Here is a 27,006-nt window from a genome sequence, read left to right on the forward strand (position 1 = left end):
GCTGCGTACCTCAACGACATGCCACCCAGCTTGTTTCAAGCCATTTCTCGGCCGCAATACTGACAGTCTTCCAATTGATCTGTCAACATGGCTTTCCACGGCTGAGACCACAATGCGGCCACAGAAAGCCATGCCACCGGAGACCCGAATCTGGATGCAGAGAACACCGGATCGTGACTGCAACACACATTCAACTCCACTCTGATGGCGGACCATCCACCGCCTGGAAAGAGTACATTTGTCAGGTCTTGCTTCTCCCTGTCATGATGCCTTAGTCCATCCTGCCCTGATAGCAGTTCTCTAAAGGTCGCGAGAGATACATCACTCTCAAATCACGTTCAGACACTTAACCTCTGCTGAAGCTTTCAGACATTTGATAATATCAGAGTGTACATAACAGCTTTCTCTCGTCCCACTGCTGATCCCGGTGACATCTTCTCGAGCTTGCAGTCATTGCTTTGCGGCAGTTGTAAGGTCGAACGCGTGTTCCTTGCAACAATGGTATAGCAACTCGCCAATATCACTTCGTCATCTCTCTTGTATCGGTTGTTCTTGTCTACAGGCAAGCTTTGAGTAAACAAACATCTTCACAGAGCGTATACGGAGACACAGTATCTTTTTCCGGGTCAATCTCTTCTGCTTCTCATCTTCTTCAACTGTTTTGTTTCTACTCTATGTGAGCGTTCATACTTTCTCTGCGAACTCACTCCTTCTTCCTCAAAGCGCTTTCCACTTTTCTGATATACTCCGTGTGCAGCGCTTGATTCCTTCTTACTCCGATCCGACTACATCATTGCAGCTGCCGGTTTCTGATAATGGTGGTTGGAGATTGCGAAACAAGATGCCTATGGGACGGACGCATCTTGATATCTCACGCGGTATCTATACTGTCGTTGTGTCACAATGCCCCTGAAAAATCATTTGCCTTGCTCTTCTCTTTAGACATATTTCGAATCCTCGAGCGTGGTCGAATTCGATTCGGAGTGTGATCTATCGTCGGGCTCTACAATATCTCTGAACCATATTTTCCGAACAATCTCTTTTGTGCGTTTGAAGTAGCTGAAGATCGCGATATGTTTTGCAGAAGTACTGTGCTTCTTGTGCGGAAAGCCGTTGAGTGGAATCGCGACTTGGATTCATTCGCCTGTGGCATCTCAGCTTCGGATATTTATTGGGAAGACGGTATGCGTGTATTGAAGACTTGATATGCTCTCTCTGCCTTGACCATCGAAACCCCACTATCGAGTATGTCGTTATCTCAATGCCTCTGGTTTGACGAACAAGAACATCGGGAACTTGACGGACTTGTGAATTTGGACCTTGTGCAAACAGATATTTCTCTACCGCGACCGCAAATATACACATACCAGCTCACAATATCTATGGGCACCGTTTATTAGTACTGAATACGATATGGCAGATTTTGAGGACATTTTGATCACCGTGTCGGCTCATATCATCGTCTGATGGCAAAAAACCGTGGCTGGGGGTATGACCCTGTCACATGTAGCCACCAAAATCCACGAGCAAAACGACCATCCTTTCGAAACAACGAGCACACTGTTTTTGGACCATGTGGAGATCTAGAAAAGTGTAGGTATAACATGCTTGATATAGAAAGGTATAAAGAAAGGTGTTGGGTGGAGCTAAGCTCTCGACGCACAAGGTCATCTAACAGACTCTGGATGCGTAGATCTGCTCTACTGCTTGTCATTCTGTGCGTAGATGAAGTTGGCACCTATAAAAGAAGTCAGCAAGCGATACCCCAAGTGTCATCTCTACGCAAGATGCTAGCATGTCATCTTCTCCCTCTGACATCTGGCAAGCAACTCCCATCTCCCAATCACGAAGAAACCCAAACAATAAGGGAAAACAGAAAACAAAAAGACTTACCAACAACCTTCAACCCATTATCCTTAGCCCACTCCCTAACCCCACTCCTCTCTCCCTCGTAACCCCAATGCCTCCGTTCCTTCGGCACCGTCAATTCCAACCCCTCCGTGGTCCCATTCTTCGCAACCATCACCACAACCACATATCTATGGCTTCCCGTCCCCTCAGGCGGCGCCGGCGCCTTATACTCCACCAGCTCCTTCACGCGTCCAGATTTCGCGGTGACCAGCCAATGGCACACTTGACTCCATTTTGGGTCGTCACGGGAAGGAGCATCCGGGTCCGTGAGGGCGAGGACGAGTTGAGTGTTATACGGGAGATAGGCAGAGGGGATCTTGTTGATTATGACGGAAGGGGGTTGCTGCAGGGAGGAAGGGGGAAGTGTGTTGCCTAGGTTTGTGTGGGCGGTGGAGGACCAGTTGAGTGTTAGGGAAAGCAGGGGGGAGAAAGTGTTGAGCACGTCTGGAATGATATCTGCATTGCGGAGGCTGTGGAGAGGTCAGTGATGAGAGGGTTTGTTTTTTGGTAGGGATGTGTTGCTTACGCTGCGAGAATTGCATTTGGGTCTTTGTTTGTTGGTAGAGAGGTGAGTACTTCTTGGTCTGGGACAATGAAGCTGATTACAAACTCGGCGAGCACTGAGAAAACGAAGCAACGAATCAACATGTGGATTAACATCTTGAGGCGTGATGGCGAGAACAATGAGACGATATGGTGAAGAGAAGTGCTGCATGTAGAGTATATCAACTCGCGTGCCTGACCGATGTCATGATCATCATGCATATAGCTGTTTCCCCGCACTTGACCGAGCTTGGACAGTGGTTGTCGATAAGGCAGCCATCACGCCATTGACAACGGACCATTTGAGAACAACACACGGAAGAAGATGGATCAAAAGACGAAGGTAAGGCAAGTCTCGAGAGCCATCTGGAATATATTCATACATTATGCTATTGTACAATTATGCTTTTGTGTGGTCGTAAGATTTCCCCTGTGAGCCCTGCAGCAACCAGGCTGCGATGCTCATGCAAATCGTGAATGCGAATGGAAAGAGTCGTGGTCGTAAACCTGCTGACGCTTACGAGCGCTGGTTTTCAGTGGCGATGGACTGGGCCTGGGAGGCAGCGCCGCCCTTCTCAGTGTGACCGTGAGCACGTTGCTCACGGCTGTGGAGGAGGTTTGCATCGTCCTGAGTGACCTGAGTAGGGTCCTTGGAACCGACCTGGTTGACAGCTTCCTCAAAGTTGCGCTCTCTTGTGACCTGGGACTGCTCGGCGGGGTCCAAGGGACCAGTCTTGGGGGCAGTACCGCGCTCGTTGGCAGAAGCAAGACGCTGAGCATCGGCAGAAACACTATCCTTAGGAGGCTGGGCCTGACCGGTAGCGCGAGCCTCGCGAGACTTCAGGTAGTTGGCGTCTTCCGGTGTGATGGAGCTGGGGTCCTTCTGCATCTTGCTGAGGACATCCTGGGCGGCACTCTCGAAGTTCTGAAGGAAATGTTAGCGTTTGCCGAGCATATACATAGGCGTTTGAACGAACCTGGGTCTTGCCAACCTCGCTCTGCATCTGAGCGGACTGAGATCCCTTAACGGGACCATTCTCGTCCTTGGCGACGGCTGAGATGTCGTGGGAAGAGGGGACCTGAGCAGACATTGTTGTTCTTGCGTGGAATTGACGAGCGAAAAGAGATGAAGGTCTTGAAGTGGTGTTGATGAAACGGAAAGAGTTCTTGATAGATTGAATGGACATGGTGAAGAGGAAGAAAAGCTGTGCTGATTGTCTGGGAATATTCTTATAGGTGGCAGGGACGACGTGGGTACTTCTTTCTCGATTTTTACCTACAGAAACACCGAGACTTACGCAGGCAATATATGGGTATTCTGATTTCAACATGACGTCTGTCAGAAGTTGAGGATGGACGTTGCCCCAGAATTTAGGAAGGTGGTGACGCTCAAGAGCCTCTCGAGATCGAGCCAAGAGCCTCTGCCGATCGAGATCTCGCTATTTTGCCTACAACCCTCAAGTATTTTCAACATTCTCTTCACTTCAAGTCATCATAGACATCCAAAACGGGACAAAATCAGACAAGTAGTGATTGAAGAGAACGTAATGTAAATTCTGATATGTGTGCGAACTGCATATACAATAGGTAAGATTCTGTGGTCTCTTGCATGCTTTTCAAACTCCTCGGTCGATCAAATAACACCAAATGCTCTGGTAAGAAAAAATGCTGGAGTTAGAGACAAAGGAGACTTTCTTCTTCTTCTTCGGGCCTCCGCTTTTTTTTGTCAACAATTTTCGGAAATTTTCTTCTCAAATGCTCCTGAGGGAAAGGGAAGAACGCCAGCAATGATGCATCACGCTCAAAAGAAACGATAGAAATCAATGAATGCAAATGAGACAAGGAAAGGACAAGTCGCGGTCCAGGACTCCAGATTAGCCTTCAAGGAAAGGTCGGCATCCGGTGTAGTAGACACGCTCAGGACGGAATCGGGGCAGGGTGTTCTCAGCTGCCATTCCGCGAGGCACCGTCTCAGTCGTCGAAGTTGTAAGTTTCTTGAACCGTTGTCGGAGGTGCTCGAAGTCGATCTTTGGCTGTTTGGGTGGTTTCTGCTGCTTCTCCAGCGAATCCGACGACCTTTGACGACGCTCTGGCAACAACCATGTCAGTGACTTGACCGAGATTCTCGATATCAAAGAAGCACATACCTCGCTTGAGTTGCTAGTTCTGTCTTCCACAACCGCCGCATCTCTTTCCAGCGATGACAAGGCGACCACAAAGGCATTGGCGACTCTGGACCTTCGTTTAGTTGTCAGGATTTTGGAATGAGGAATGGGGTGTGCTAACAGCTCTCTCTCTTACTGGGGCAGGTCTCGTTTCGAAGTCGGTAGGGAAGCCCAGGTGCTGGTCAGGCTCTTGCCAATCATTGGTACCGAGGACAAGATCAGGGTGCTGGTTGAGCTGGTCGCGCTTCTGGATGTGGCTAGTGTTGGAAGGCATGGTTGCTGAATGGAGGTATTGAAGAAGAGGTGTCCTTTTTAAAGAGGTGAAGAAGATGGAGGTTGAGTGCTTGTGATGCTGATGGATGGAGAGGTGCCTCAGACCGGAGGACAACACCCTCCTTATATATCCTTCAGTGCACCACAATGCACCACTCCATGACCTGACTTTGTGATAGACTTTTTTTTCGACTGATAAAGCACCTCGCATAGGTAACCCTGCAGCGTTTCGCACTCACATCCGCAGACGACCAGGAACTTCCATCTGGGCAATTTGCGAAGCCAAAGCGGGTCCGGCTTCTCACTCAAGTGGGTGCCATTCGGGTTCTTCGGTAACGAGAGGGAGACGACGAGTAACAAAGTCGGAAATTTAAATGAAGAAGATGTGTGCAAGCGGTTGAGCAGGAGAAACGAATTTGTCCTCACGGCTAGCAGCTTGCGGAACCCTCGAGGGTCGAACGTGCGACGAAGAATTATGCCCACTCGGCATCGCTCCACGCTAGCCATACATTGACAGCCATTACACTACATGCAGCTTGACATTCCTGGTCGATTGAGAGTGAGGGCATCAAAGGAAACCCAGATCTTCATTCGTTCAATCGCCCGCCGAAGCTTTCCCTCCGTGCACCTTACAAATCCTGGTTTTGGTCATCCAGGAACAGATTTCCTGTCCCGACAATGTGGTACGCCCGCCCGGCGTGCGCCCCGTCCCTTCCGTCACCTGCCACAACCAGATCTATATCGCCGAAAGATTTATACTCGAGAAAGTGGAAACAAGAGAAAAGGCGGAAAAAGTGATCAGGTTTAGTGTCATGCTAATCCCCGAATTGCTGTGTTGAGGTCGGTATATTAACATCAGTGCGCTGACCCAAGGGCCTGGTTCTGAGAGATACATCCGGTTTGACAACTTGACCTTCGAGTCATGTCACCAGTAACGGTATCGCCCTTGCTGTTGAACTTCTCGAGGTGCCATGGCATGAGCTTCACCGACTGATTGTGCAAGACGAGAAAACTGATGTATCAACTCTTCTCTCCAAGCATGTTTCTCCATCTGTTCTGGTCAAGTCTCAATAACTGCAGCACTGCCAGTAGATCATCTTTATCTGGCGACTCTGTTTTTCGATGTCAATCAATATATGCGAAAGAAGCGCCTCTGGAAGCCTGCATCGAATGTTTTCTTCCTGTGACATGTGAGAAAGAGCACGTTGTGTAAGAGGTGGTCGTATGCCGGCAATTCATTCCGTCTCGCTCGTCATGTGTGCGTGCCATTTTTCGATTGTGCTCCCCTCATCCCCGGTCAATCGGTTCCAGATGCTCGGGATTTTTTCTCGTGAGATGCACCAATGCCTGGAATTTTCTTTGCGATCTGTCACGGTGTTCGCATACGAACGCCTGCACCATGAAACATGCCATACGTACGCTCAGACCTTTCATGATACAACACAGATAGCGTTGTCCACTTTCGACTCTGTGGTCTTAACCTCCGTAGGTCATGTTTTCCTAATCGTCAGTATACGGTATACGAGAATCGAGATGACGTGGCGCTGCAATGGTATCCATGGGCGAGAAATCTTCTTGTACACTCAATGCACAAACCCTACGGGCAGAGGCAGTTTGCGTTGATGAATTATTGGATTGGCACAGGTGGTCCTCATTTCATATCGGATTGCTACAGTTAGGAAGTGTGTAGATGTTCCGACTCACATCTCAACACGAAGTTGTCGATTGTGGATCGTCTGCATCTCTTACTGAATCTCGAGGTTCTTGCTTATGCGCACCAGCAGCATCCCGCTGGTCGGCTGACCTTCACAGTCATACAGACGCATCGTCCTGATACCGGTTTGTAATCTGGAGAGTCTATAGCATGCCCATGCCACAAGATTATCGCGACTGAATGTATCGTCGTCCATGATTTTGAACCTGTGAAAACAGACAGGTCAGCAAAAATGAGCGGTATGAGTAACAAACGTCAAAATGATCAAATCGGGTAAAGATGACAGGGCGGGAATGCATCGAAGAACCTGGCTGACGGGTTCAGAAGTTTTGTGTGGCGCCCGGTACCACGCAGCTGGTGTGAGCCCAGACGCCTGGATGATACCACCATGGTAGCGTATTGAGAATGCATATAACCGTAGAGCGCGTGCGGCTCTCAAAGAGTCAAGTATCTGAGCGCTTTGGGCAATGCCACACTCTCGCCACAGGACACAATGACCTCGATCCACGGCTCTCTTTCGGCTTGCAAAATGGCGGTGAAGCTAGTGATATGAAAGAGACGGATACAAGCAGTGCTGAGTGTAGGACATGTCTTTTTCAGGAAGGATGCGCAAATGACCACGTACCTCACGAATGTTAGTTCCTCGGACACACCAGGCACGGCTCTGAATTGGAGCACTTGGCGACCAAAGCTGGGAGACCTGCCAGCCGATCCAACTTCACTGGCTGCCTTGATTTGACCTTCTTTAGTGCTGCCTCCCTCAGGCAGCGACCCGCCTGTGATCTCCTCCATGTCCTCGATATGCAGTTCAGAACGGACATACAGGTTGAGCTTTTTGTCCGCCGGACCGATATCTTGACCAGCCAGCAGCTCGATTGACAAGTCAAGTGTACCTCGGTCAAGTGCCGTAATCTGAGATTGAGCTTTGTGGAAGCTCCGGTAGCCTTCAGGCTTGAGCACCCAACCGCCCGTTGCGTGAAACATGGCTTGGTTGAGCATGGTTGCCGCGTTGATATACTGCCAATTGAGGGCAACAATTTGCGCACCCATCCGCCAGAAAGGTGCAGGGTCCAGATTGCTCGAGGATACGCGAATGCCTTTAGGATAAACTCTCATCATAAAGCGCTGACATGTCATATTAGTTGCTGTTATTTCCGGTCGTATGGACGACATGTAAATACCTTGTTGTGTCTGAATAGCGCCGAGTGATCACGCTTGTGCACATCGATAATCTTTGACTCGGATAGAGAGAATATGTGGTTGGGAAGCTTGGCCTCGGGTTGATCAAAGTCTTTGAAATGACAGCCACGGGTGTAGACGCCCATAGAGGCAAGCGCTGTGATGATGTGACTTTTCTTGACGGCAGTTTCTTGAGACTCATCTTCTGAACCAGACTCGGGATCTGCGTTGGACGAAACCACGACCGGTCCTGTACCCTTTGCTGCTTCTGGTGCAGTGTACTTAACCTTAATGAGTATCTTCTTGCGCAAGGACTCCAAAGTCGGCAAAGACACGTCATGACCAGTTGCTGCATTCAAGTCGACCAGGTATGGAGCCCACAAATCTCTTATGATATCAACCATGATCTCTTGCTGGGCAGGACAGGTGTGAATCTCGAGACTGACAATCAAAGGAAGATCACTGTCCAATGGTGAGCAAATGAGTGTCTAGAGGCATGGTATATCTGAAGTACCTTGTAACGAACGCATAGTCTCGGATGGTGCTGCAGACAGCCCTGAAGGAGACCTCTTTTGTTGCTGTATGCCCGTGAAGAACGCGTGGCTCGGTCTTGGACACAGTCCTGCGAAGTCCCGACGGTCCCACACCTTCACCCTTTGGTGGACTGGAAGAAGACACCGGGGTATCCTTTGGTTGGGGTTCAACCTTGGACTTTGATAAGCCGATCTTGTTCTTGAAGCGTCTGCTCAGTTTCTTGATGCCACCTTCCTTCTCATTGTCACTGCCACTTTCACCCGAAGAGTCCGATGTGTCAGAATCAGAATCATCTCCATCCCAAACGTCAACCTCAACACAACGACAGCCTCTCTCCAAGACTTTCTGATAAGCTTTGGTGGTGGCTTTGCCGTAGAGCTGGTTACCCCACAGATAAGTATTGTGACTGCTTGAAATATAGTAGTCCGAGATGGGGTGCGTAGCATCTAAGGCCACTGGTGCCATGGCATTACTCTCTTCTGAAGCAAGATAGTTCAGTAGACGGTTGGTAGATGTGTCGAAACTCTGGGAGCCGGGAAAGTCGACATTGTCGCCCTCGATGTTTTCTATTTGATTAAACTCATTCGTGAGAGATCTCACTTGGTTCAGAACGGCTGGAGACCAAGATGGAGGGTTCGTGGTAGTCATGCTGCAAGTGAAGGATGGCTTTCAGGGGGTGGTCGTTGTGTAATATTCACGTTACGATGCGATAGGATGAATGATGTGGTGGAAGGATGGTTGTAGGAAGAGCCGAAAGACCAGGTATGAGGTTTGCTCAGAAGCTCAAGTCGCCAGATGGTTGAAGCTGGGAATAATGAATGTCATGGCGTGTCAAGTGCCTCCTTCCGCACGAAGTCCTGTTTCAATCCATCTTGAAACAGGTTGGATGACAGATGGTCAAAGCGGGCCGATCTTCCAGGGTCTCGACTGCCAAGAAGCTGGAGATTCTACGTCATTGTCTGTCATGTCAGTTCGTCGCCGGAAGAAAGGTCAGCACTTTTTCGACTTCAGTCCATCAACCAAGAGAAGACAAGTCGAAGATGGCACCAAAAACGCAGAAGGAAGCAGAAGCTGAGGTCAGAGGGTGGGGGTTCAACCACGTATTTACGTGGACGGACCGGCCGTAAGTCGCCCTGGACGTTTGGTGCGTGGCACGACTGACCTGTCGAAAGCGGCGCCCATTATCCGCCTCATACGCATTCCGGCATCACCACACACCTGGTTCTACGAGGCAGCCTTGAACTGAGCTATCCTGATGATCCAAGTCCAAAGAAAGAGCTCTGCCGTGTTGGCGATAGATTCGATGTCGATGCAAATAGACGACACGAGGTCTGGGTTGGCAAGGACGGTGCGACCTATGTCATCGGAGAATGATACGTGCATTGCTTGCATGAAAGAGAAGGACTTTCTTGGCTAGAGCTACGATTGAAGCTGGTCCGAGTACCTTCGTCGTATTCTAGAGATAGAATCGCGATCGTCGGGGCAGTGGTCGAAGTAGAGGGAGCATAACAGACCCCGGTAGATCTGCTTCTCAAAGCGGTCCGACGGCGCGACATTTAGACATCTCCAGCGCAAAGCATGGTGTATGCCCGAAGTTTGATGATTTGACGAGTCGGAAAGGGTGAAGGTATCGACTAACTTTTTCCGACCACAAAAGTTTGATGACATGCTTGCGAACTTAGCCATCTGAAGTGAATGCGAAGAAACGTCCGAATCAGTGCAGTCAAGCGACATCAGCTATAGGTGCATCCACCTTGTTCGCTTTCGCTTCGTTGTTCATTGGCTGGCTGCTCCAATACTTGGGTCATGGCTGTATATCATGATTCTGTGGCTTCTCATATATTATCCAATACAGCAACTCCTGTACTGAGAGCATCATAGCAACTGCCTTCAGCTCAACGGTTGAGGGCACAGCCGGTGTTCTCGGGAGAAATATTAGCACACAATGTCAACAAAGATTGCCGACAGATCTATCGAAGTAACAGGACCTTATTCGCTTTTGGCAATATTCAACATACTGTCTCAAAGCCACGAGAGATCTTGTAGATAGCCTTCACTACAAGTGGAGTCAAACGGCGCCTACCATTCGGCCCGCAGTGCTTAAAATCATTAGCGTTTCTATAGTCAGGAAACCTCAAAATACCCTAGATCAATTGTACTGTCTTGTCTATCCCTACAGCCCTGTGAATTGTCTCTCGTGAACATGATGCAGTGTTCTAGACAAAAGAGCCGAGATTTCTCATCGAAGACGAGTTTCACAGTGGTCGACCAGAATGCATGTCTTGCTATGTTCGTGTATTGTTGATGGACACGAAGCTCGGTCGTCCAGATATTTCCAGCCACAACCACCCGTTGACATATCGATGTCAGTGACACAGACCATGGAGAAGAACTTTGACACAGAGGACGCGGAGCAAACAGATGAGGCATATCTCGCCGAAGTATGAGATATGTTCGGGACTGTCTACATCCCTATCTTGCCTCCGTATGATCAGCAAGAAGTTGCCGAGTCTAGAAAAAGGGTCAGAGAGACACTCGCAGCTCTAGATGGTGGCGGAGCTGTCACAGTATCACACTGCGGCCGTACACGTGGATCTCAGATCTTGTCTGGACAAACTTCTGTCTGCAGAACTCCGGCGGTCTCCAGCTCGTCAACGTCGGACTGAAGAATGGCCGACCTCGACCGGTTACCGGATAGGGACTCGATAACACCCGTTGCAACGGCCCTCCATTTTCAGCGGAGTATACTGGCCGCTCTTGTAGAAAGCCCTTTACCCTGAAGCTTCGAACAGGGAAGGATTTGAGACTTATGACGTTGAAATATTGCGAATGTCTGAGGGCCTTCAGACGGAGCACTCTAACGGGCCAAAGAGCACTGATAGAAGCTGGCAAGCAAAACAGAAACGGCAAACAAAGACGCGTCGAGATATCAGCCGCATAAACCGGAGGCCATCAAGAAGAGCCAGATTCGAGTATTGATCTGACTCAGGAGAGGTCACTTCCAGGGAGACGTTCAACATTGAATACTTGCCGAGACGCAGAAGGCAGACGTGCATGCTATGAGCACGGCGACAGCGCTTGTGATCCGCAAGTCTTCGTGTGCGTACTCGTAGGCTTCTATCAATAGGCTACACGGACATTGTACTGTACGAAGGGCCTGGAACTCCACGTGATGATGAGGCAGCGATTGCGCTCAGCTCCATGCGAAATGTACATTATCGCGTTGCCCGACGCACGCTGCTTACTTTTGCCTAATGATACATAGCAGTCTGTACATGCATCCCTGAATATGTAGATGGAAGGAGCCACTGGGCTGAAACTGATGGTGTACTGCAACGTCTTCTCCTGTATCGCGATATCCTCTGCAACAGCAAATGGGACGGCAGTTGTAAACAAATGTCTGGGGAAGGGAGCCAAGGGGGTGGTCGTGGTGGTCGAGAATGGGGGAAACGGCTGCAAACTCGTTGTCATAACTTGCGATCGGACGCACCCGAGGGGGTCAAAACACATGGCCGCTGCAACCCTGCCCTTTCCTGGAAGCCTCGCCTGCAACGGTTTCCCTCACACCCTCACTCGCTCTTGCTCGGGGATTTGGGATTTGGCAACGGCTTTCATTTATTCGCTCGATAGTCAACCGTTGCTATTCGCATGTCTACGGGTAGGACTGGGCCACGTCGTCACTGACTCCTGCTGCGTAGCTTGAGAATTCCGTAATCTGATTCGGCAGGTATGAGATCCTCCAACACGAGGGAAGGAACTAAGGGATAGACCCACGACCTGTTTGCACAATGGACAGCGCAGATCTCCTCGTGTACACTTCCGGATGCGGAGGACGACGCGGGTAGGTTGTGTCTCTAGGCGTCCAGAGCCGTGTCGACTGGGAGAACTTGAACGATGCCCAGTCGTTGTTTGACCGTTTGTGGGATTTGCTAATAGTACAACGACCTATGTCTGATAGACATGTTCCACACCAAACGCTCCGCCTGTGCTTCGAGATGCTTTTCACGGGCTTGCTGGAATTCAACGTCCAGGAAACCGGCAAGCCTGATGATACGGGCGTTTTTGCACGTTGTGCTTTGATATAAGTAAGGCCACGCATCCTGGGTCAGTACCTTGTTCAGCAGCGCTCGTTTCATCATCTTCGCATTTCTTCGTCGACTCTTCTACACGACTTCCATTCCAAGATAAACAGCATTCCAACAACAGGTCTTTCATCTCACCACGACAACTAATACCTAATCTCGAGTAATATCTCTTCACAACACGACACATTCACAATGAGCGTCACTGTCCTCGCCCCTACTCCTGTTCTTCCTCCCGTCAGAAGAGCCTCCATGTGGGAGAAGATGTTTGGCAACTTCAAGATGGGCAAGGAGATCGTGCCTGTCGGAGACTCTGGCCTTCTCAGCCCTACTATCTCCATCCAGAAGACCAGAATGGCTTCAGTCTCGACTGCCATTGACCAGAAGAACGAGGCCTACAACCGCAAGCCCTCAGTCTCTACCCAGATGGTCAAGGACACTCGCAGCTGCTCCGAAGGTTCGCCTTCCAAGACCCGCGCTTTCAGCATCTCCAGCCGCCGCACTTCCAAGAGCAGCAGCAGACGTCCCAGCTGGTTCAGAAGCGCTAACCCCGACATGGACTCTGAGGTCCCTGCCGTTCCTGCCATTGACCGCAAGTTCTCTCTGTTCGGCAGCCACAACCCCGACTCAGACGTCGAGAACACCTCCCCCATGGCTTCGCCTACTACCTCTCGCCGCCCAAGCTATGTTCCTCGCAACGCTGCTTCCAGCTTCCTCCGCACTACTACTCCTCTGAGTGCCGATGAGAAGGCGGAGGTTTGCCGCAGAGCCAGTGTTGCAGACCAGGCTGTTCCTGTTCCCACTGTCGCCTTCAGATCTATGTCTATGGCTTCTCCCTCAAGAGCCCACAAGCCCGCTCCTCTCACTTTTGTCTCCGCCCCTGCCTCCCACGGTCTGCACAGCATGGAGGGCGCTTGCGAAATCGACGACTCTGCCAGCGATCTTGTCTCTCCTCGCGGTGGTACTTTCTCCATTGCCTCTGCTCCTCGCTCACCAGCCGACACTATTATGGAGGATCCCGTCACCGAGAGCCAAGTCGACTCAGCAAAGGCCAGTCCCGAGCTCAACCCTACCAAGGGAGACTCTACCGTTGCCGTCGTCGAGTTGACATGTTAAGCGCATCTCATCTCTTCGTCTTTTCTGCGACCAAAAAGATTTCTTTTCCTTTTCCAACATCTCAGGAGCATTATAGACTGGCACATCATGGCGCGAGGGGTTACTGCTGGACTTCAGCCTTTCTCGACACTAATGGATCACTCGCTTGAAGACGAGTTCGATCCGACACATTTTTCTTTCTTCCATCTCTTTTCCTTTTCTCATCAACATTTCTTTTGTTCAAACATTTCCATGGGCAAAATGGACAGGGGGATTACAATGCGGCGTTTTACAACATTTCTCGAAGATGATCTCTTTTTTTTTAATCACCCTCTTCTGTATCTACGAACATTTTTACCACATATTTCAAAACACTTCAAACAACCCAATTCTTCCTTCTCCTCTGTTGTGATATCCTTCGCCTCGACTCAGCCTTGATTGTACTGTTTTTGCACTTACGCACTTCAAATTTCCTCCTTGCGCGCAAAGCCGTTGCGAACAAATGTCCAGAGCTGACGAACAGTCAAAACGCTCTGCGTCAATCGATATTTGAGATTCCAGACGCCCTCTGCGCGCCCGTTTAATCCGGTCCCCTTCTCGATCGCACGCACGTCAGCAGACCTGAGTCTTTGATTTTTGACTTTTCTCTCTTCTCGGTGCAACACTCCTCATGTTATGATAACAGCTGCAACTTGAGTTTCTTCATTATCTTAGTATATCTGGTTCACCAAAGGCAGAACCAAAAGGCTGGAAATACAGTGGATCTTTTCGTGATGATCGCGGGTGTGTTATTTCGATTTGCCCGTATCAAAACCTTGCCCGCAATTTATCGCGCAGCAGTGGATAGAGTAAGAGGTAGGGTTTGTGTTCTCATGCAATGCCGTTTTGGGAGGTGCATGGCGAACCTCCTGGGGTAACGAGGTTTTGCGCTTTTTGGGTACGATTGGGTTGTGGGTGATTTGCTGTGTGTAGGGACGGTTGTAGGGTCTGTTTCGTATAGCATGGCAGCACGGGATTGCGGCATCGCTGGTTGGAGATGTGGTGGAGAATGCGTTGGAAGAGATGTGATGGAGAATTTGGGTGCCGGTGTAGGAGGGGTGGTGTGGTAAGAGGGTGGAAGACGGACAGTAGTACAGCCAGTGTCTGTTTGATCCCATCACAACTACATCGTAGAGATTGCATCTAAGTCTCGGGGATACATGTTCCGGCAGCCAGGTTCATGGTGGAATATCAGTGCTGTATGCACGACCCTGCAACGACGTTTCTCAGGCCTCCCATATACCTACCACACGAGAACACTAACCACCATCCTTCGGCATTCCCATACGGAAGCAAGAATTTGGCATCAAGGGTATGTGTGTGGCATCCTCTCGCATCAAAGATCCCGCTAACCAGGTTTTACTCAGCTGTTCAGTCAGTGCTTGTATGCATACTGCAATACCTCCTGCGCAAACGTTTTGCCCATGCATACCACGAACGCTTCACATCGATCTCGGATATTGTCCAAGAGATCTGTGGTTTCCCGAGGATTTGGTTTGAGTGTCTAGTCAGTGCTGTATGCATAATGCTTTAGCCGGGGGTTTCTAGATCTTTGCTGCTGCTATTTTGGAGCGTGGTGCAATGGCTGGTTGTGGGCTAGATTGATTGTGCTATCTGCGACGATGGACGGTAGATTGGGTGACAGTCTAGGCGTGGGAGGGTGTGGTGGGATCATGGTTGCTTCAACTGCCGGAATGGGGTTTTACGGTAGGCATGATCGTTCCTATGGAGCAAGCATGGGACGGGTGATGAAGGTGCGAAGACTTTTGTCCCTTGAGGCACGAGGGAGAAATGATATGAGTACGGATTCGCAGATGTGTATATAAATATCAACAATAACACCATCATCCAAGCTATCCTTTCGCATTCTATCCCCTGCTCGCACGTAGTCGGACATGTGACAATCCGTCGTGAATTGGACTGTAAACACAAAGTAAGCATTATACTCTAGACAGATTTGAGATGCGATGGAAAAGGTGTTCTTGTGTGATTCGTGTCATATATCTGGTGCCGTTTCACCATGAATGCACCGGTCAAGGTGCGTAAGAAAGCCATGCATGTGTAAAGCGTATAATCATCCGATAGAGAGAAGGAGTTGTGATGGAGTGAAGAGGATGAAGCTTACCTTACTGTTTGGTGAGAGACCGGGTATCCTTGAGTATAGATCACACCGGTCTCTCGAGGAAGTGTCGATGAACGAATGCGCTGTCAACGCGTAGAACAAGGAGAGAGTAGCGTGATAGCTCTTTCCTGTGTTCGCGATGTTGGCTGCGAAGTTTGTAGCTCTCCAGCAGAAAAATATTTATGGTTGCGCAGGAGCGGCAATTCCCGTCTCCCGCAGCGCGCCGCAACGCAGGCGCATCTTGAACATCACCAGCACCAGAGTCGAGGGTTTCTGTATATCGCTGCCGTCGCGACCACACATCTCAGCATGGCAGTCCCCAGAACGCTAGCTCTCAAGCTCATGGAGGTATTCTATCCCCTCCCTCCTCGCACCAGCATCACCAATCGCAAAACACACCATCTGACTTCCCACCTTTCCAGACACAATGCGCAATCTTCAACACAACCTACAACCCCTCCGCCTTCCGCACCGGTAACAGTGTGCTGCGTCAACGTCTTCGCGGTCCCGCAATGGCTGCATACTACCCCCGCCGCGTCGTCAGATTCCAGGACTTGCAAAAGGCTTATCCTGGCTTTGAGACTTTCGATGACGACGAGGAGGATCGTGTGGAACATGTCCAGATCTCAAAGTCGAGAGGAAAGGGTGCTCCTAAGAAGAAGAGGACGGCTGCTGGTGAGTGTTTGCGAAAGAGAAGATGGGAGAGGATGAGAAAGAGGAGGAAGGCAAGACTGAGGAAGACGAACAGATGGATTGTGCGAGGTCATGGGGACGAGCAGGAAGATCAAGAGGAAGGGGATGTCTCTGAGAACCGCACGCTGACATTTCGTGATCCACAGAATCAAAGAAGTTCGGCAAGAAGAAGAGGTAAACGATTCGCACCAAGCGAACCTCTATATCTTCTCTTTCTCCCCTTACAACCACCGGCGAGGCGGAAGCTTGTACAAATACACATCACACACTGGAGATGGAAGCAGCGAAAAAGAGCATGGGATCATGGCTTCTGCCACATCACGAAGGGGCGTTCTTGGGAGTTCAATGGATATCAGGCATATATCAAGCCATCGAAAGAGAGTGGGAAGTACTTCTTCAGTACAGAGAAACTCCAAGTTGTACAAAAAGACTTCAAAACGCATCTACCTATCACATTCAAATTGTGTCTGTTCGGGACTTCAAATGTGTGTCGAGAATCAGCCGTAAAAAGACAATGATTCTCAGCACTGAGTGCGTGTCTATTGAGAGCAAGTGTTCCTTCAAGCTCTCAGCCTGCCGAGAGCTCTCTATGAACCAACCATCAAAGACAACCACCGAAAGCAAGTACCCCTATGCCACTCTCTTTGAACCTTGCACCCACCCCGACAGAAAACAATTTTGCATTTGCCCAAGCTATTTCCAGCCTCCTCTCATCAAAGCCGGGAGAGCTATTCACACTTTTACTTTTCAAATTCGTGTCAACAAGTGACGATTCATTACTTCGGAAGCCCCCATTTTCATGTACAACTCTCCTTTTCTTTAGTTTTATACAACTAAATCTCGCACTTTCACTCATCTCCCTTTCTCTTTCCACCAGAACATGATATACAGAACTCGCCTCTTTCGCAAAACCTGGTTTTTGTACACCTTCTATTATTGAGTTGGCACATTTTTCGAGATACCAGGCAGTGAGAGATTAGAAATGAGGAGAAAGACGGTCATCCCGTCTTGGACATCTGTTGTTTCTGTTCTAGGTGGATTAGATCGTTATCCGGGTGCTCGTCGCGCGTCGATTTCGTAGAAGCTCTTGTGGAGACGAGACGAGAGGGAGGGAAGGGAGGGAGGGAGGTTATTTATGTTACGTTTATTTTGTGTGGATTGGGTTATGGAGTGTCATCGTCGACGGAAGAATAATTCTCTCATCGACGAAAGAAAGATACAAATAATGCATGTAATCCCACTTCAACAGAGATACTGGGTAGATAAAATCTTCATAGGAAACAAGAAGGGTGTTTATGAACCAAAAAAAAAAAAAAAAACCACACATGTCGGAAAGTGAGAAGAGAAAAAAAGACTGCACGTAAATATCGAGCTTTGCTATATAATCCTTGAAACTCCCATTTCCTGGTTGCTTTAATATGTTTTTAAGAAATTGAACAAGAGGAAATTGTTTTTCTATCATCTCAACCAACCACATTCATCCCCCCCTTCTGTCCAAATTTCGTCTTTTCTTCCAATCCCAATTCTTTATACTGCCTCTCCCTCCTCTGTTTCTTCTCCTCCTTTTCCTTTTCCGTCTCACTTCCACTCCCAGCACTGCCCTTTCTCGACAATTTGCCTTTCGCCTTTGTCCACAACGATGAGGTTGAAGAAGCAGAGGAAGAGGTGCGGCGGGAAGAAGAAGAAGAGGCAGAGGCAGAGGGTTTACGGAGGTAAGGTTGAGAAGAATCGTTCATAGGCATGGAGAGGTAACCAGCCGCTTGATATTCGAATATATCAATCTCGCCACTTTTTCTGTTGTCGGTTCTTGCAGAATTTGGGTGGTGCTGTTTGGAGGCGGCAAGTGTGGATGCCGTACTGGAGATACTAGAGGAGGTTGCTGTGGTCGCTTGACTGGAGATGGAAGATCTGCGGGTTTGGTGGAAGGTGGGTTTGATTTCCTTTTCCGTGATCGTGGTGGGGTTTGTGGGTTTACGAGGGTGAGAGAGATAGCCGTGGACCAAACTCTCGAAAATGTCAATGTCGGAGGAAGAGGTTGAGGAGGAACGAGGTTTGGTGGTTGGTCGTGGCGATGGTGCTTTTGTTGTCTTGGTCGGTGTGGTTTGCTGGGAAGAAGCAGATGGCGAGGTGGCCTTGGAAGCAGCGACATTCTTGCCGAAGAATTGTTCAGGGAATTGCGAGGCCAGAGCTGCGTGGCGTGGGTTTCTCGTATCGGTCTTGCTGGTTTGGGAGAGGTGGTAGATAGTCGTTGGATCGGAGAGATCGAAGTGGTTTGGTGATGAGGAAGTCATGTTGATTGCGAATGGAGATGCAATGACGATGGATACTGATGTTGATATGGTAGACAGAGATGATTTGAAGCAGTTTAGAGTGTTGTAGATGTAGTCTTGTAATGAATCTTGCTGTAGATGCAATTGCTTGTGATGAAGAATGGTGCACTGAATTGACTTTTGGAGAAAGGAAAGGGAAGGAAAGTAATACTTATACTCGCAGCTTACGCATTATCTTTCTGCCTCAAGCTCCCCTCGTCACAAGGCCGCAACATAAACAACGCAATGCATGGAGGAGTAGGTCACCCAAAAACCGCTCACCTGCGAATATGGATCCTCCCGCACACACCAAACCAGACACCGCAAAACCCAGCCAGCCACATCTGACGTTTGTGTGTTGACTCCCTGACTGCTGCCCACGCAACCAATAACAGCTGCCCAAACTCATGAGAAGTCAAGGCATCAAAATAAAACTTCTACAAGCAGTGGATTTCAGGCTTCACAATTGGTCTGCAGATGCAGTGACTCAGGCATCAAAGATAGCTGTGCTGTGATTCGTCAAAGGCATGAGAGGAAGTTGCGGCTCCCCCGGTTTTGTGGCTTGCAGCTGCACTCTCCAAGGCACCCGGATTCATTCTCTTCTCCTTGCAGAGTCCACAAGGCAACTAAATTAACTGTCCTTCTTGCTTTTCAACGTACGCTGCGATGTCGCAAGAAAACACAGGGTTGAAAGTGGTTTTTGTAAGGCACCGGAATTAATGGCGACTCGCTTTGGGAAAATGGTGCAAGGAGGATGACCTTGCCCTGATTGACAAACTCGCAGAGGCTCCCAAACCTACCGGTCAGCTGTTCTACGAGCATATGTCGGAAGAAGAAGATGCGGAGATGGAGAATTGCGGAGTTGCACGCAGTCATGGGACGAACAACACAGCTTGGCTGGCCACTTGGACATTGACAAGCCAATGCAACCGGTCACCGCGCTGGAACATGGGAATTGATGGTTCAGAAATACGAAAAAGTAGAATTTGACATGTCAACCCCGACAAGGAGAGTGTAAAACTCGAACATCGAAAACAGGCAAGATCTCTTCTCATCCAGAGATAAAGTAAGAAGACTCCAAAAGGAACGTCCAAGTCCTCTTCTATGCACCCAAAAAAGGACGGCAAAACCCATCTAGTCGAAACATCGCTAAAATCGCAAAGCAAGAAAGTAAAAAGATCCCCAACCTCTAGTCTATTTAGTTTTTGTGTTTTTCTGTTTAGTGGAACCTCTTCATCTCGAAATCTTCGGTCGAAGGGTCTCCGGGGTGTAATTGAGGTGGGCCATCCAGGCCGCCAGAAGCGACCGAATGACCTGCTGTGTCGGCGGTATGTCCGGTTCTGGGTCTTTCTTGACTCTTCCTCACGACGTTACTCTCGTTCGTGCGTGTTCTCCATGCTGCGCCAGAGACAAGACCACTGCGTGGGTCGATAGTGCCGGCACCACCAGGCGAGTCTTCGGGGATGTCTGCCATACCCTTCTCCATCATCGCTTGCTCATCAATGGTGTTGCCGCGGGCGCGGCCGAAGAATCGGTTACGGTGTGTGACACGAGAGGTTGTGGAAGCATCAGTGGAGCGACGGGCTAGGCGACCAGGTCCGATATCGCGGGAGGTCGAGCGGCCGGTATCAGTAGATCTATGCGTGTCGTTGGACGTTCTGTTGCGATTGTCGGGCGATGGTGAGGTAACACTGATGGGTAGACGAGGTTTGCGGTCTTCAAAGACATCACCGCTGTAGTTTGTTGCTGCCTCGGCGCTCATGCCGAGAGAGAAGTCAACACGCTTGTTCATTTGAGCCAGAGTTTCGTGACCGCGGCGTGCGGTAGAGCCAGTGCGGAGGATTGAGCCTTGACGGGCGCGACCGCCGATAGGACCCTCAGCGGGAGCGACGAAGGGAGGATCCTGGCTTTCGCCTTCTTGCCAGCCAGTCGGGTTGTCGGGGTGGCCGTTGCGGCCCATACCAGGTGTAGCTTGGTGAGGAATGTTCTGCATGTAGACAGGGAAGGACTCCTTCTGACCAGGGAAGCGCATACGGGGACCTTCGATACCACATTCTTGCATGGTGACCATGAGAGCGCAAATGAACTTGTTTCTGCGTGCGAGACGAAGACCTTCGTTTTGCCAGTTGGACTTGTAGAAGAAGACGACGTTGAGAGTGAGAGAGTGGACTTCGGTGACTGAACGGAGTTCGGTAAGAATATTGCCCTGGTATTCGCGGTTCTCCTGTTTGACGAAATCAAGCAGGCGGTTGCGCAAACTTTCAATCTGTTCGAGGGTGGTACCGAACTTGATGACGACCGGAACGGCTTCGGCGAGACCGCCGGAACGACGCTGGTTGAGAATGAAAAGAGTGTTGAGATAGCTGTTGGGTGCCTGCACCACGTGTCCCTCCATCTTCTTGAATTCGGTGTAAAGGAGTGCGATTTCCTTGACAAAGTAGTCATCACCAGTCAGAGTGGCACCAGTAGATCCGTAGATGGTAACACGGTCACCGACATCGAAAGGATGCTTGACAAAGACGAAGATAATGGACTGCAAGATCTCGGTTGCAGTAGCCGAGAAAAGCCAAGAGAGACCGAGGACGGTGGAACCGGCAGAAGTAAGAACACCAGCAGCGGAAGTTGAGATCAGTGAGATGAAAACCAGAATGGTTATGACAGCAACAAGGAACATGAACATGTCATCAAGCTTGCCAACAACGGAGTCGAGATCCTTCAAGGAGGCAGTGATAGACTTGCGCTCGCGACCAATCTCAACACAGACAGCTTCCAGCTCTTCCATAGAAATGTCACCGTTCATGTCCTTGTCGAACATGGAGAAAGCAGCCTCAGCCTCTTCGTCGTTATCGAAAGCGTTCTTCAGGTCATCGTTGTAAACCGTCTCAGTCTCAGGTCTGGCGAAAGTACGATAAAGACGACGAGCAAGGACTTGGCTGCCGTTTGTTGAACCCAGAAGCGTCAGAACCACTTGGTGAGGGTGAGTGCTCTTAGTAACAGACTTTCCAGTAAAGTCACCAGCCATCTTGCCAGCAACATCACCGACCTTGTTGAAGATTTCTTTTGTCTGCTTCTGAGCTTCCTGAAGGTAGCGACCAGGAGTACGGGCACCAGAATCTACTCCAGAAGGTTGTTCAAATTCGGAGTCCTCCATGGCGATCTTTGCTTTGGAGAAAGTGTAAAGTTTGACAAGACTGCCGATTTGGAACTTGTTCAGTTCAATACGGTCGGCATATGTACGCAAATGGAAGCTGATGGCGATGAGCTGGATAATGATCTTTTCGACAAAGTTAAGAATCATTCCGACGAAAAGGGCTACAAGAACCTTGTTCATGGTTCCCATCCAGGGCTGAGTTGCACGACTGCCATTGGCTTGGTGGTTCTTCATGGTCGGCAAGAAAGAAACCTCGACACCAAGCCACCAGAAGAACAGAGTAGCAGGAAGTTCGAGCTGCTTGCCCATGTCACGCCATTTCTTGCTGTTGTTGGTGAAGATAGTAGATATAAGACCGATCGGGTAGGGAAGGCATTTTGCGAGAAGCTGTTCACGTTAGCAAGTATGAAAGCAGTATTGGTCGCGATTGAACTTACTCTACCAGCCCACAGTGTAAGCCAGACAATCTCCAACCAGATCATGAACCACATGAGCTCAACACCTCCAACCTTAGCACTCTGTGCAGGGCTGACAAGTGCGCCGATCAACAGCGGGATGAGGAGAATCAACACCACGGGAAGGATATATGTGAGATAGCGGACCAAGAAACTCGAGTGGTGGATCTTCTTGATCAACTTGGAGAACTTGCCGACCGGATCTTGAGGCGGCTTGTACATTTGCGTTTGCTCATGGATGGGGTTTGTAGCAATGTCGAACTCGTCGATCATGTCATCTCTTCTGGAACGCTGACGACCCATGTGGGAAGCACCATCCCGAGTCGCGACGTCGTTGTCGTGCGAAATCTGTCTTTCAATCTTGAGCAACTCCAGGTCGTCATCAAGTCTGTTGGCCATTTCGCGCGATTGCGAGGGCGAGGTCATGTCGTGGAGTCGAGGGTGGTAGTGAGGGTCGTTGGCAGTGTCGACGGTAAGGTGGCTGCCCATGCGGTGTACGCGGGGATCAATAGGTCCCTCGTGCTCGTCGTCGTGGTATCGATCGCCATAATCATCTCTGTGATTGCTGTGGTTGCTGTGGTCTCTGTGTTCTCCGTGGTCTCCGACGACTGTGCCTTCTTCATCCGAAGATCGCTCGCCGTGGGGGTTGACGTTATACGAGGGTAGGTGGTATGATGGTTGGTGATATGTAGGCTCTGGCCTTTCGTCATTTGGCGTCGACATGGTGTAAATCTCTCCTTTGGCGAAATGTTCAGAAAACAGCGGTAGAGCAGTGCCAGACAGTTAAAAGTTCGCTCATTCAATGACGTGTGTGGTGTTCGAGTTTAGCTTTTGTTCGAAACGTGCGTCTACCACGCAAGCTCGGCCGGTCTCCGGAAGGCCGTACCAGGAAATCACGATGTGGTAACGACTGAAGGATGCTTTCGGACAACGAGTGTAGGCCTTGTCCGAGTGGTATTGGATGATGGGAGGAGGAAGAGAAAAAGGACAAGAAAGAGAGTAAGCAGAGTCGTTGGACTAATTAATCAGATCAGCACAGGATCCAGGAACAAGGAAGAGCTGCGAATTGATAATTAAAAAGATGTGCAGATGCAGACATGAGACGCTTCCCGACCAAGCGATTGGCAAGGGGAGCTGTGCTGGATGCGAAAGCATTGAGACTGCCAAGTCTTCAACTTGCATCATCTTCAACCGCCAGGTGGAACCGCCATCCCCTGGTGCGCGTTCTCTCTGCTGTGTTTGGGTATGATCCTTTCTATTTACGGTACAGCCTATCTCGCGTTCAACTGGAGAAGGTGGGATGGCAGCAGATTGAGATCGAGCAAGGGTTCGCGAGCTTCTAAAAAGCAATAGAACTCCAGCTGCTGCGCCCTCTTGTCGCAATCTTTTCGTGCCTTTTGACAGGTGTGTAGCTATTTTATCTCTTCCGTACCTTGCATGGACGTTGTTCACATGTTTTTCGTTGTGCGTGCTCAACGGAAAAGGCACCCATTTACCTGCAGCATGGCAGCAAAGGCTGAAACGGGCTTGCGAGGAACAGGAAGCACAGCTTTTGCTGTCGCGCGACTCGGTGGCGTTTTTTTGAGGCTTGCTTGCAGCTCCACTCCCCTGCAGTTGAGGGAGGCTCGGCTGCACAGGGATCCGTTCAGGGCCCTTGCCGCGCCGGCCGATGCGACACGTTGACGGCAGTGTGATCATCACGAGCCCGATGTTTATTACTGCTCATTGATTCGACCAGAGCGCTCGCGGTGGAGTTTAGGAATGGCGACAGCGGCGTTGATGTGGTTGCGGGTCTTGACTCTCGTAGACTCGCGAAGTTTGTTTGGGCGTCGCGGATCCTGACTCCTCCTCACTCAGGGCATGCATTAAAAGAACAGTCGGTGTACGCGAACGATTCCGATGCATGTGGTTTTGTTGTGCTTACCCTCGAGATCGAAACCTCGGGAATGGCATGTGAAGGAGAGAAAAGAATACCGTCCGGCCCGACATGTCTGTGAACTCTTTCCGATGTTGTTTTTCTCTCTATGTGCGTGTTGTTTTGTCTTGCTGCTTAACATGATACTTTGACCGTCTGTGTGAACATGGTGCTCCGAGGAAATTTAGACAGCAACGGTCCAGACACTTCGATCTTCCTTTGCTCAAGGACTAGAGGTTGGCCTGAGTTTCTCTTCCTGCCTGAAAAAGAACCCGAGGGACATTGGACAGACAGCAAAAAGGCTTGTCTTTTCCGTTTGATGCGACTTGGCCGTGTGTGATATTATTGATCGTCGGTGTTTTGGGATGTGCTTTGGATCCTTCGCCTCGGTTCTTTTTGACATGCGACACCAAAATCACTTTACGAAGAAATTAATGAGATTGATTGTTTGAGGAGATCCCCCATGGGAGCCTCGTATTGATTGAAGATTGGTTTCTTTTGCTTCTCGGGAATATTTACATGCTCCCAGTAAGCGAGTGCAAAGTCAGTTAGAGAGGGGCTCCTTATCTGCTGCAAAGCTGTTCCTGCAGTGTCAGATATCGAGGTGTCACATGTGAAATGGATGATACGGAAAAAGTCATTGGTTGAAGAGAACAGAAGACCTGCATCTGTTCCTGCATTTGATTTGTTTGTATGTTAAAAGACGAAGCTAAGAAAGACAAAACGTCTAGGGTATCTCGTGATACATAAGCCATGGATCTAAAAGCAAAGAATCCCCTGTTGTGCTGCAGTGATAAACGCCGTTGATGAGAGGATGACCCTCTGTCCCAGAAAAACGAAAGACGGCAACGCTTTCCATGTGTACCTGCTGCTGAAACGACCACGGAAGCATCATTGATGAACAAAGCGAAGGAAATTGTCGTAAACGGAAGAAAGTAGGACTCTTGTTGATCATGGATTCACTTCAAGGGGCCGTACACGACCTCGGACTCCAAGAAGGCCTTGCTGTCGGTGACGAAGCCCATGTTGGTTGCGATGTTGTAGTCGCAGACTTCCTGAGCGTTGAGTCCAGTCATGGTGGCAGCGCAGTCGCCAACGAGAACGCAGTCCCTGTCGAGCGCATGTTAGTCGATTGTCCGGTTGAGCCAGCGCAAGCTTGCTGACGTACCATCCCCAGTTGTAGGCATCTGTGACCGTGCCCAGCAAGCACTGGTCGGTGTTGACACCAGCGAACAGCAGCGTCTTCTTTCCACTCTCGCGGAGCCACTTGTTCATAGGCAAGTCCGGGTTCCACATGCCACTCATACGGGCCTTGTCGAAGCGGACGTCCTCGGGAGTCATGACCTCCTTGAGAGGGTCGTAGATGTCGGCGTTCCAGGTGCCGCTAAAGAGACAACGCTCGGTGTTGCCCTTGTCATCCTTGATGTTTGCGCCCAAGCCGACGTGCCAGCCGTGGCCCTTGTCCTGAGCCAAGTTTCTGTTGAAACCTCTTGTAACAGCTGCAGGCATGACTTTCAGGTCGTAGTCGGAGATGCCCCAGTTCAGCCAGCAGCGCTGGATTCCGAGACCCTTGCACTTGTCGATAACCTTCAGGAGAGGCTCGATGGTGGCGATACCACTGGTGTGGTCGTGATACATGGGGTGAACGAAGAAGTTCTGCATGTCAATGATGACCAAGACGGTGCTGGAAGGATCGATTGCCACGCCTCTGAAGAAGCAGCAAGTTAGCCTTTCGTCCATGAAGGGTTACAGGGTTGGAGGACTCTAGGGCGCAATGTAGCCTCACCGATGGTTACGGATACCATCATCAGCGTCGATGATGAGCTTGCGCTTGGAGCCACGAGAGAGATCGAAGCGTCTGGAGGGGATGTGGTAGAACCATTGATCGTCTCCGCCGAATGCGACGTGATCCTCGAGGTTGTGTTCGACAGGCGGGTCGTTGATCGTGTGAGCAAGCTCGTTGATTTCTTCGACTTCGATTGCGCTTGGTGCCATGTAGCCGGCCGAGAGTGGGCCGATTGAAGAGTCGAGGAAGGGAATTTTGAAGGTTGTTGGTGAGGTCGAGGTGTGTGTCGCGTGTTCGAGTCGCGTGGTCAAGGTGTGAAGGAGAGTTGGAGGTTGCGGCAAGGGAGAGATTGGGAGTTGTGAAGATAAGGTCGCAAGTGAAGATAACGACAAAAAGAAGACAACAGCCAAGCTCGGCCTCCTCAACGTCAGCCAGGGTCGAGAAGCACACGACTGTCCCGGGAGTCAAACTTTGAATAAAGCCAAGCCGTCGCCGGAAATCACTTCAAGGGCAAATTCGGAATCGGGGTGTCTGGTCTTGGTGGAGAAAGGAGGGAATTCGAGTGTGAAGAGAAAAAGGTGGTCATTATTCGGACACCGCACCGTCGACGTCTCTACCTATGAGCTTTCACTTACAAACCCTCCATGTCTCTCACTTGTTTGCCCTGCAGCAGAGGCGGTTGTTTGCTGCCATTGACTCATCATTGTGTTTCAATTCTTGCCGCCTTGTCTCGTAAGCAAAAGAAAAGAGACGCGAGAAGCTCAAAGAAGATGATCAATGAATCGTGGACTGTCGTTGCGGACTCGCCACTTTCTGTTGGTCGCTTCAAGAGTGCGGGGGAAGCTTCTTCTCAGGCACCTGCATTTTTTGATTCGCCTTGCTTGTTGCTTCCGTGTCCCCGATCATGACGGGTGGATTACAGAAGTTACAAGAAGGCTACGAGGTACGAAAGATAATTGTCACTTTCGCACACCGGCATTTTCAGAATCCGTACCCTCGCGAGTCGCGAGATGGTTTCTTGATTTCACATCAGAGATCCC

At 49.9% G+C, this 27,006-nt stretch overlaps 13 protein-coding genes across 13 annotated transcripts; 6 read left to right on the plus strand and 7 right to left on the minus strand.

Annotated features, from left to right (window-relative positions):
* Positions 1–1,595: 1,595 nt before the first annotated feature.
* Positions 1,596–2,618, minus strand: M438DRAFT_326484 (PEBP-like protein). Its single transcript, XM_029903128.1, has 3 exons — positions 2,438–2,618; positions 1,894–2,381; positions 1,596–1,738 (listed from the first exon to the last, which is right to left on the minus strand). The coding sequence occupies exons 1-3, from the start codon at positions 2,569–2,571 to the stop codon at positions 1,701–1,703; spliced, it is 660 nt and encodes a 219-aa protein (XP_029756386.1). The 5' UTR covers positions 2,572–2,618; the 3' UTR covers positions 1,596–1,700.
* Positions 2,619–2,971: 353 nt separating this feature from the next.
* Positions 2,972–3,641, minus strand: M438DRAFT_399953 (uncharacterized protein; the record flags this gene model as incomplete). The annotated part of the gene is made up of 2 exons (XM_029909445.1): positions 2,972–3,379; positions 3,432–3,641. The coding sequence occupies 2 exons, from the start codon at positions 3,639–3,641 to the stop codon at positions 2,972–2,974; spliced, it is 618 nt and encodes a 205-aa protein (XP_029756387.1).
* A 1,101-nt stretch (positions 3,642–4,742) lies between these two features.
* Positions 4,743–5,781, minus strand: M438DRAFT_348947 (uncharacterized protein). Its single transcript, XM_029906266.1, has one exon. The coding sequence runs from the start codon at positions 5,397–5,399 to the stop codon at positions 5,016–5,018; it is 384 nt and encodes a 127-aa protein (XP_029756388.1). The 5' UTR covers positions 5,400–5,781; the 3' UTR covers positions 4,743–5,015.
* A 127-nt stretch (positions 5,782–5,908) lies between these two features.
* On the plus strand, positions 5,909–6,644 carry M438DRAFT_112441 (uncharacterized protein). Its single transcript, XM_029898709.1, has one exon. It carries the CDS (start codon positions 6,117–6,119, stop codon positions 6,513–6,515), a length of 399 nt encoding a protein of 132 aa, XP_029756389.1. The 5' UTR covers positions 5,909–6,116; the 3' UTR covers positions 6,516–6,644.
* On the minus strand, positions 6,502–9,364 carry M438DRAFT_348948 (phosphoinositide phospholipase C). The gene is made up of 4 exons (XM_029906267.1): positions 8,300–9,364; positions 7,788–8,247; positions 7,232–7,731; positions 6,502–6,812 (listed from the first exon to the last, which is right to left on the minus strand). The coding sequence occupies exons 1-4, from the start codon at positions 8,965–8,967 to the stop codon at positions 6,638–6,640; spliced, it is 1,803 nt and encodes a 600-aa protein (XP_029756390.1). The 5' UTR covers positions 8,968–9,364; the 3' UTR covers positions 6,502–6,637.
* M438DRAFT_304563 (uncharacterized protein) lies at positions 9,338–10,042 on the plus strand. Its single transcript, XM_029902192.1, has 2 exons — positions 9,338–9,442; positions 9,492–10,042. Exons 1-2 carry the CDS (start codon positions 9,360–9,362, stop codon positions 9,691–9,693), a joined length of 285 nt encoding a protein of 94 aa, XP_029756391.1. The 5' UTR covers positions 9,338–9,359; the 3' UTR covers positions 9,694–10,042.
* Positions 10,043–12,507: 2,465 nt separating this feature from the next.
* M438DRAFT_112461 (uncharacterized protein) lies at positions 12,508–13,690 on the plus strand. Its single transcript, XM_029898710.1, has 2 exons — positions 12,508–12,827; positions 12,957–13,690. The coding sequence occupies exons 1-2, from the start codon at positions 12,597–12,599 to the stop codon at positions 13,515–13,517; spliced, it is 792 nt and encodes a 263-aa protein (XP_029756392.1). The 5' UTR covers positions 12,508–12,596; the 3' UTR covers positions 13,518–13,690.
* A 1,061-nt stretch (positions 13,691–14,751) lies between these two features.
* Positions 14,752–15,120, plus strand: M438DRAFT_112501 (uncharacterized protein). The gene has a single exon (XM_029898711.1). It carries the CDS (start codon positions 14,850–14,852, stop codon positions 15,033–15,035), a length of 186 nt encoding a protein of 61 aa, XP_029756393.1. The 5' UTR covers positions 14,752–14,849; the 3' UTR covers positions 15,036–15,120.
* M438DRAFT_348952 (uncharacterized protein) lies at positions 15,076–15,760 on the plus strand. The gene is made up of 2 exons (XM_029906268.1): positions 15,076–15,455; positions 15,661–15,760. The coding sequence occupies exon 1, from the start codon at positions 15,158–15,160 to the stop codon at positions 15,359–15,361; it is 204 nt and encodes a 67-aa protein (XP_029756394.1). The 5' UTR covers positions 15,076–15,157; the 3' UTR covers positions 15,362–15,455; positions 15,661–15,760.
* Positions 15,761–15,966: 206 nt separating this feature from the next.
* M438DRAFT_239337 (uncharacterized protein) lies at positions 15,967–16,331 on the plus strand (the record flags this gene model as incomplete). The annotated part of the gene is made up of 2 exons (XM_029899507.1): positions 15,967–16,005; positions 16,080–16,331. Coding segments are annotated over 2 exons (291 nt in total), but the record flags the coding sequence as incomplete, so codon positions are not given.
* A 1,482-nt stretch (positions 16,332–17,813) lies between these two features.
* On the minus strand, positions 17,814–18,641 carry M438DRAFT_377579 (uncharacterized protein; the record flags this gene model as incomplete). Its single annotated transcript, XM_029908745.1, has 1 exon — positions 17,814–18,641. One exon carries the CDS (start codon positions 18,639–18,641, stop codon positions 17,814–17,816), a length of 828 nt encoding a protein of 275 aa, XP_029756396.1.
* Positions 18,642–19,878: 1,237 nt separating this feature from the next.
* Positions 19,879–22,988, minus strand: M438DRAFT_377580 (uncharacterized protein; the record flags this gene model as incomplete). Its single annotated transcript, XM_029908746.1, has 2 exons — positions 19,879–22,197; positions 22,248–22,988. 2 exons carry the CDS (start codon positions 22,986–22,988, stop codon positions 19,879–19,881), a joined length of 3,060 nt encoding a protein of 1,019 aa, XP_029756397.1.
* A 2,151-nt stretch (positions 22,989–25,139) lies between these two features.
* Positions 25,140–26,175, minus strand: M438DRAFT_339018 (isochorismatase hydrolase; the record flags this gene model as incomplete). The annotated part of the gene is made up of 3 exons (XM_029904178.1): positions 25,140–25,290; positions 25,349–25,888; positions 25,967–26,175. 3 exons carry the CDS (start codon positions 26,173–26,175, stop codon positions 25,140–25,142), a joined length of 900 nt encoding a protein of 299 aa, XP_029756398.1.
* Positions 26,176–27,006: the final 831 nt, after the last annotated feature.

This window comes from Aureobasidium pullulans, assembly GCF_000721785.1.
Source record: "Aureobasidium pullulans EXF-150 unplaced genomic scaffold scaffold_26, whole genome shotgun sequence".
In the NCBI taxonomy this organism is placed as follows: domain Eukaryota; kingdom Fungi; phylum Ascomycota; class Dothideomycetes; order Dothideales; family Saccotheciaceae; genus Aureobasidium; species Aureobasidium pullulans.